Here is a 7,310-nt window from a genome sequence, read left to right as displayed (position 1 = left end):
CCTTGATGTGAGCCCACCCAGGACTAGGCTTCACCTAGGACAGGTGCTGGGTGGCCGCTGGGGAACTAGCCAGACAGGACCTGTCAGTGTGGGACATGCAGCTGCAGGCTGACCTCTGCAGCAGGGCTGAGCAGGCATGGACGAGGGGAGGGCAGCTGCTGACTGGCCTGGGGGCACGAAGGGGAGGTCTCTGAGCCTTAGCTGTTGGGCGGCTGGAGCCAACAATGACCCTGAACTCCCATGAGCTCCAGCGCTGTCCTGTGGCTGTCGTGCGGGAGTGGTCTCCCTGCAGCCTACGTGGCTGGGCGCTGACCCAGGCTCCCAGCACCCATGACATCTGCAGTGAGGAGGAGAACCCTGACTGCCTTCCCGATGTCGGGGGAGAAGAGCTGGGGGCGTGTGGGACCCACAGAGGATGGCAGGAAGGAGCCCCTCCCGTGGGTCCGGTGTCCCCCTGTCCCTCTCGCCTAGTCAGGGCACACGATGGTTCTGGAGTTCCAAGAGCAGAAGGGAGCTGCATGGGGGGGTGGAGCCCTGGGGACAGCGCCCTCGGCTGCACCTGCTCTCTGGGGATGCACTTGGCTCCTAAGGTTCAGGCGTTTCTTTCTGCATAGAGAAGAGTTCAGCTTCTTTCAGAAATTAGACTCATTCCCTTGTGACCAGGGATGTGTCGGCAGGGGTGGGGGGTGGAGGGGGGTGCAGCAAAGGGGCTGGAGGAGATAGCCCCACCCCTCAGCTTGGCTGGGCCTCCAGGGCCTGCCTGCCGCTTCACCTTAACCATACACAGGTTGTGCGAATGACAGCTTTTATTGGGAGTTGGGGGCTTGCCCTGTCAGACGAGCACATTAGGAATGGACTCAACATAAAATGACCACTCAGACCCTCCGGGAGACAGTGCCCTGCCCGGCACGACTAAGACAGTACTGCATCCCCTCTTGCCAGGTACCACCACGCACCCACCCACCCAAGCATGTCTGCCTGACCTGGGTGGTGCCCCCAGTAGGCCTCCAGGGCCTGTTTTTGTTAAGGCAGTCGAGTTTTGCATTCTGGTTCAGGGCCAGCTCCCAGGGCCTCAGGACAACTGCAGCCCACAGTCTGACCCCACAAGGCCAAACCAGCTCTGATTGTGGGTCCTGGCCCTTCCCAACCTTCTCTTACCTCTGCTCTGAGCCAGGGGAGACCCCGGCTACAAGTCGGTACAAAGCGCAGAAAATCCAGCTCTTCCTGTATTTGCTTATTTAAAAAAGAAAAGTGAACGGAACCTTGCGGCCCATGCCTCTGCCGCCCTTGGGTCCTGGTGGTGCCTGTGGTCACGACCCCTGGCTCCCAACTCCTTAAGACCTTATTGCTGTGCTCGGGGCCTGGGCTGGGGGTGACCAGGTCCATCCTGTCCTCCTAAGGCCCTACTCAGGGTCAGGTAGAAAAGACGAAAGTTGGGTCTTACTGGCTCCAACCACCAGTTTCACCAATGCAGCATTTATTTTAAAGTTAAATTAAATTAAAAAATTGCATCACCAGGTAGTTTTCTTGATTAAGGATTCAGCCTGACCAAGGGCTGGCCCTGGCCGGGCGACAGCAGCGTCACACGGGCCCGTTCAAGGCAGCTCCCTCGGGCGGGGTGTCTGTCTCCCTGCAGGAACGGGAGCAGGGTTGGAACTACCGGGGCCTGCGTCCAGCCCCATCGTGCCCTCCTTGCCCAACCTGCTCACCTGTCCTTTGTCACTGTCCCCAGGTCAGCCGCCACTGCTGGGGCTGCTGTGGTGACCACCACAGCCATTGCAGAAGAGACAGTTGGGGCAGCCACAGCTGGGGCCCTGGTTATCTCCACGGGTGCAGGGCACGTGGGGTCTGGCGGTCTGCTGTCGACACACTGGGTCCTGCGTGACAGACGTGGGCTCTGGTCAATGCCAGCCAACCTCTGGAGCATGAGGACGGCAAGGGGGTTGGTCCAGAAGTGGCCTGGGAGCACTGCCCGTGGCACCTTCCTGCTCCTGCCCTTGGGAGGTGGCCGCGGCGCTATGCCCAGCCAGGCGGCTGTGCCACCCAACTGGCCAACGCCAGGACAAGCGGACCTCCAGCCACCTGCCAGAGAGCACCTGGTCATTCTCTGAGGGCCTGGGCTACTTCTGCTGTGATCTCAACTCAGTGGGGGACCTGCTGGCATTTAGGCGGTCTGCTCTGGGAGTGGTCAGACACCCAAAGGTGCAGGCTAGCCACCGCCAGCAAGCCGGGGCCGCTGGCCTGCTGTAGGACAAGGGCACAAGACGTGCGGCCTGGGGAGGGGCTCACCGCCAGGTCGGCTGTGGTTCTGTGCAGTTGCCTGTGGGAGAAGTCTGCGCACTTGGCAGAACAGGATCTGCTTTATGGACCGGAGCTGAGCTGTTCTTGAAATACTTAGGGAGAGCGCAAAGGCCCAGGAACGCCAGGGGTTCCCAGCCCACTCGGGAGCCTCCCGCACGCTGGACCCAAGGGGCTGTGGCCCGGGTCCCCGTCATCGTCTCACCGACCCAGTGTCAAGGGAGACTGGGGCCTCAGCTCGCCTCCCCTGGGCTGTCGGTGGCCACACAGGCCATGCCCTGTCGGGCTCCTGCAACATGGGCTCTAAGCCTGGGCCCCGCGCCAAGTGGCAAGCCCAGGTGGTGAGAATGTGAGCCCAAGCTGGACTGCTGGCCAGGACGCGTCCAGCTGGGTGATGAGCATGAAGGCTGGCTGGGGAGACCCCTGTAGCTCCAGTACCACGGGGCAAGACGAGTAAGCAGGGCCTTCCCCGCCCACGAGGGCAGGGTCACACTAGGTGACAGGCACCCTCGCACCCCTTCTAGAGCCTTCCAGACCTCAGCCAGGTGCACTCAGGGACGATGGCTCAAGAGCCCACAGGTGCCGTTCACCAGCATGGATGCAGTGTTTTCCCTGGACATACCTGTGTGGCTGACACCTCGTGCTCTGTGGGGTCCAGGACAGACAGGTGTCCTCACTCTGAGCCTGCCAGGTACACCCTCTCCACCCCTTCAGCCCCCAGTCTCACCGTCTCCTCAGCTGTCTCTGACCCTGACACCCACCTCAGCCAACCTGCCCTCCTGCAAACAACTTCCTGTCTCCGGCACCCAGCTCCTGATGCTCACCCACCCTCTGCCTGCGAGGGGCCTGTATCAGGGACCAGCAGGCCCCAGCCTCTGCGCCCCCACAGATTGGCTCTTGGGCAAGACTGGCCTCTGCCCACCTGTGAAGCTGCCCCCAGCTCCCAGCTGAGGTTTGGGTGCCATAGCATAGTCCTCAGATGGTGTGTGTTCCCTGGCCCAAGCTCAACGGGTGTTTCCTAGGTGTCTGGGTTAAGGGATCGGCAAGACCGAGCCTGGGCAAGCCCACCAGACAGCCTGCTGGACAATGAAGTCAAAGACCATGGGGTGCTCCTCCCTGCACCATCCAGGGGAACCCCGTTCTGGGTGGCTCAGCCCAACCTACCCCCAGAGCTGGGCTTGTCCTTGGCAGTCAGGGCTTGTGTGGTGGGAGCTGTCTCCTGCACCACTCCAGAGTGTCCACGGAAGGAGCCCTTCCTCCTCCCTCCCCACAGCCTCCACTGTGTGTGTCACTCTCTAGAGCCACGTGTGCAGCTCACAGGCCACCAGGCGGCAGTCAGAGCCCCAGCTCGCTCCCAGGGGAGCCAAGAGCTAGGGATGAGCCAGCTGCCCGCAGCCTGGAAACCTCCTCTGTGCACTCAGGGGCCCTGGGCGGGCTTGCCACGCCCCTGCACACCTGCCAACAGCAGCCGCCTCTGTCCTGGGCAGTAAGGAGGTCTCCCAGCCAGGGCCCGTGCTCGCGGCTTCCACGACACCAATCGCCTTCTGCTGCTTGTCCTCGCCGCTGGAGCCCGAGGAGCTGCTGTCAGAGGCCATCAGGGGGCCCTTCCTGGGGATACACACGTTCCAGGCGCACGGGGACGCCGGGCTGACTGCAGCAGACAGAGAGGCCTTCAACAGTGGGCGAGGGCAGCGGTGCAGTCCCCCAGACTGGCGTGGGTCCGTGTGTGGCACCTGCCGCGTGTTGTTGCCTGCACACGTGGAGCCGGCAGGATGGGCTCTCACACCTGGGGTGCCCACCCCACAAGATGGCAGCCATGCTCTGTTCTCAGAGGGGCCCCTCTGCCTCTGTGGCCCTACCATAGGCACCTTCAAGCCCAAAGGACCCCAACACTGGAACGGAAGTGTGCACATGCTGATGGCCTGTCCACGCACTCCTCACTAGAACCCTAATGCTGCTGTCCAAGATGCAGGCTGCACACCTGGCCGTGAGCCTGGACAGACCAATGGCTTGCTGCCCTTCCTGTGCATCCCCCGGGTTGGGGGAGTCGCCCTAGTTGCACATGGCTGCTCCAGCCTCAAGTGCACACATGCACACAAACCCCCATCATCATGGTGACACGGTCACATCTAGGGCCTTGGCTGCCTCCTCCCCCTGTCCCCACGGTGGGGCCGGCCTGGGCGAGGCTAGGACCCCTGCTGGAGCCGCCCCTACTCACAGGCTTGCTCCTGGCCCTGGCTCTTGGCGCCCTCAGCACAGCTGTGGTTCGTGTCCACGGGAGAGCTGCACCGAGGCCCCGACTCGGAGCTGCAAAGAGGACAAGGACAGGCTGAGCTCTGAGGGACGCGGCTGCCTGACCTCAGCTGTGCTACAGGGCGACCCCTGAATGCATCCGTTACCAGCAGAAAGGCTGGAAGTCAGCAAACTTGGCCCAGCCTTTCTCCTCTGGAGCTGCAGCGCCGGCTGCCCACACGCTGGAACCCACGTCTCGCGCCACTCCTGGGGCCGCGGGCTCATCGAACACCGCCATCCACGCTGTGCCTGCTGGAGGGATGCAGCGGTCAAGGGTGGATTCGCTGGGTGCCTTCTGATGTGGAGCTCGGTCAGGCACTTGTGGGCAAACCCTCCTCTGGCTTCCGCACCACTGACATTCATGTTATGGCAGCGGCTGCACACCCTGCCCCATCCGTCCTGATCCAGGACTGAACGGCTAAGGCGGGGCAGCTGGCCAGGCACCACTGCCCCTTCCCTGGCCTCATGCATGGCTGCCCTCCTGGTTTGGCCACACAGCTCTCCATGTGGCCTGAGGGCCTGGCACCACCCCAGGACTGAGGTGAGCAAGGGTCTCCCGAGGTGGAAGGTGTGGGGTGGGCTGCACTGGGGATGGCCAGGCTGTGGAGACAAACCTCCCCGGTGGGAACTGGGAAGGGGCCAGCATGGTGGCGTAGCAGGTGAAGCCGGCACCTGCAGTGCCAGCATCCCATACAGGCACCGGTTTGAGTCCGGCTGCTCCATTTGCCATCCAGCTCTCTGCTATGGCCTGGGAAAGCAGTGGAAGATGCCCAAGTCCTTGGGCCCCTGCACCCACATGGGAGACCCAGAAGCAGCTCCTGGCTCCTGGCTTCGGATCAGCTCAGCTCTGGCCATTGTGGCCAGTTGGGGAGTGAACCAGTGAACAGAAGACCTCTCTCTCTGCCTCTCCTCTCTCTGTGTAACTCTGACATTCAAATAAATGAAATTTTTTTTTTTTTTTTTTTTTTTTTTTGCCAGGAAGACTTAGACAGTGAGAGAGGGATACACAGAGAGAGTTATAGACAGTGACAGAGAGAGAGAGAACGGTCTTCCTTCCCTTGGTTTACTCCCCTAATGGCCGCTACAGCCAGCGCTGTGCCGATCCGAAGCCAGGAGCTAGGTGCTTCCTCCTGGTCTCCCACGCAGGTGCAGGCACCCAAGCACTTAGGCCATCCTCCACTGCCCTCCTGGGCCACAACAGAGAGCTGGACTAGAAGAGGAGCAACCGGGACTAGAACTCAGTGCCATATGGGATGCCGGCACCGCAGGTGGAGGATTAGCCAAGTAAGCCACGACACCGGCCCCTCAAATAAATAAAATAATTAAAAAAAAAAAAGGAAAAGAAACTGGGGGGCTGTCAGCTATGGCTGGGGTGGGGAAGTGCAGCCCATCCAGCACAGCTGGGAGAGCCGCTCCCTCCAGCAGTGTCTGCGTGGAGCCAAGTGCAGGTGGCTGCAGGCTCCAGGCCACAGCCCATCCAAGACGCATCCATCCATGCCCATGAAATCCCTGCAATGCACAGGCCAGGACACCACGTCCTGTCCCAACACCCCTGCCCCCGCCCACCGAGCTCCCAGCACTACCTTCTGAGTCACCCTGCAGGGGGAGGCCTTTGTTTTGTGCAGGGGCAGGGGCCGAGGCAGTGCCTGCCGCAGGTGCGTCCCCATCTGCTTCCCAGTCCACCTTCCTCTCTCGGCCTCTGTGCTCCAGATCCTTCTTGGAGCAGCTGTCTGCGGCGAGGGGGGCACCAAACCTGGAGGACACGCAGTGACACGCTTGGTGTCCAGGATGGACAGCGGACACTGGAGAGCCAGTGATGGCCCCGCCTCCACAGGAAGGGTCCCATGCCTCTGCAGGCCCCCGAACTCCCCTGGAGCCGGCGTGAGCAGCACAGCAGGGCGGCTGCACCCCTCAGCACAGGCCCCAGGGGACAGGAGGGCCCCACACCTGGCTCTGGCCATCACCCGGGTGGCACCGCGAGTCTCTTGATCCTCCCAGATGTCCTCCTCCTCATCGTCATCAAAGGGCTGGATGCGGTCACCACAGCAGGCCTCAAACAGAGCCGCGCTGGGCTGCAAGACAGAACGTGGAGGCTGGTTTCTGGGAGGTGGGAGGCCCTGGCTCCACGTGGTTTCTAGAGGCCTTGGCTCAAGGACACAGAACCTCTAGCTGGTGGGAGGGCAGGGTGGGAAGGCAAGGTAGGCGGCGCCGTCCTGGACTCCCGAGGAGGGGCACGTCCAGCCCTGCTACACCTGCCCTGCTGGCTCAGGGCTCCCCGTGCCCCCCGTCCACCTCTCACCAGCCAGGGACACCACCTAGCTGTCTGGGCACACACGCACTCACACTGTCCTCCTCAGCGTCGATGCTGAAGTTGATCTCTGCAATCCTGTCGAACGGGGCGCTACAAGAGCAAGGGGACCCTGTTAGCCTCCTTCCAGCCTCACGGGACTGGGCAACATATGCTGTCCCCTTAGGGACCCAGGGCAGGACCATAGGCAGCTGACTCCAGGGACCTGAGTGGCACAGGAAATCATGCCTTGGCCCGGGGGTCTGGCTGGACTCACCTGATGTTGTCGTCCTGGTCTGCAAACTCCTCATCGTTGAAGCCGAATTGATCCACGAAGTTGGCCGTCATCTGCTGTATCTGGTACTCGGAGAAGGCCTGGGAGGGCAGGGCCCGTCAGGAGCAGCCTGAGACCTGAGGCTGCCCCTGGGCAAGC

The 7,310-nt window shown here is 62.1% G+C and overlaps 1 protein-coding gene across 30 annotated transcripts in view; it reads right to left on the bottom strand.

The window, feature by feature from the left end:
* Positions 1–1,460: 1,460 nt before the first annotated feature.
* PPP6R2 (protein phosphatase 6 regulatory subunit 2) overlaps positions 1,461–7,310 on the bottom strand; it is a 102,456-nt gene continuing 96,606 nt past the window's right edge. For 15 of the 30 annotated variants that reach the window (XR_016216458.1, XM_089307807.1, XM_089307816.1 and 12 more), the window contains 9 exons: positions 7,155–7,252; positions 6,934–6,991; positions 6,538–6,662; positions 6,174–6,343; positions 4,698–4,842; positions 4,517–4,605; positions 3,754–4,048; positions 1,710–1,877; positions 1,461–1,630 (listed from right to left, as the gene is read on the bottom strand). Coding sequence is in view for 25 of the 30 variants with exons in the window: in XM_089307807.1 (XP_089163933.1) it covers positions 1,582–1,630; positions 1,710–1,877; positions 3,754–4,048; positions 4,517–4,605; positions 4,698–4,842; positions 6,174–6,343; positions 6,538–6,662; positions 6,934–6,991; positions 7,155–7,252 (1,197 nt within the window). In the remaining 5 variants the exon portion in view is untranslated. The remainder of the gene's footprint in view (positions 1,631–1,709; positions 1,878–3,753; positions 4,049–4,516; positions 4,606–4,697; positions 4,843–6,173; positions 6,344–6,537; positions 6,663–6,933; positions 6,992–7,154; positions 7,253–7,310) is intronic. The other 15 variants (XR_016216455.1, XR_016216457.1, XM_089307817.1 and 12 more) reach the window with 3 other exon arrangements.

Source organism: Oryctolagus cuniculus, chromosome 11, assembly GCF_051225735.1.
Source record: "Oryctolagus cuniculus isolate XC-2025 breed Fujian yellow rabbit chromosome 11, ASM5122573v1, whole genome shotgun sequence".
Classification (NCBI taxonomy): Eukaryota; Metazoa; Chordata; class Mammalia; order Lagomorpha; family Leporidae; genus Oryctolagus; species Oryctolagus cuniculus.
The sequence above is the reverse complement of the archived record's forward strand: the minus strand, read 5'-3'. Positions and strand labels throughout refer to the sequence as shown.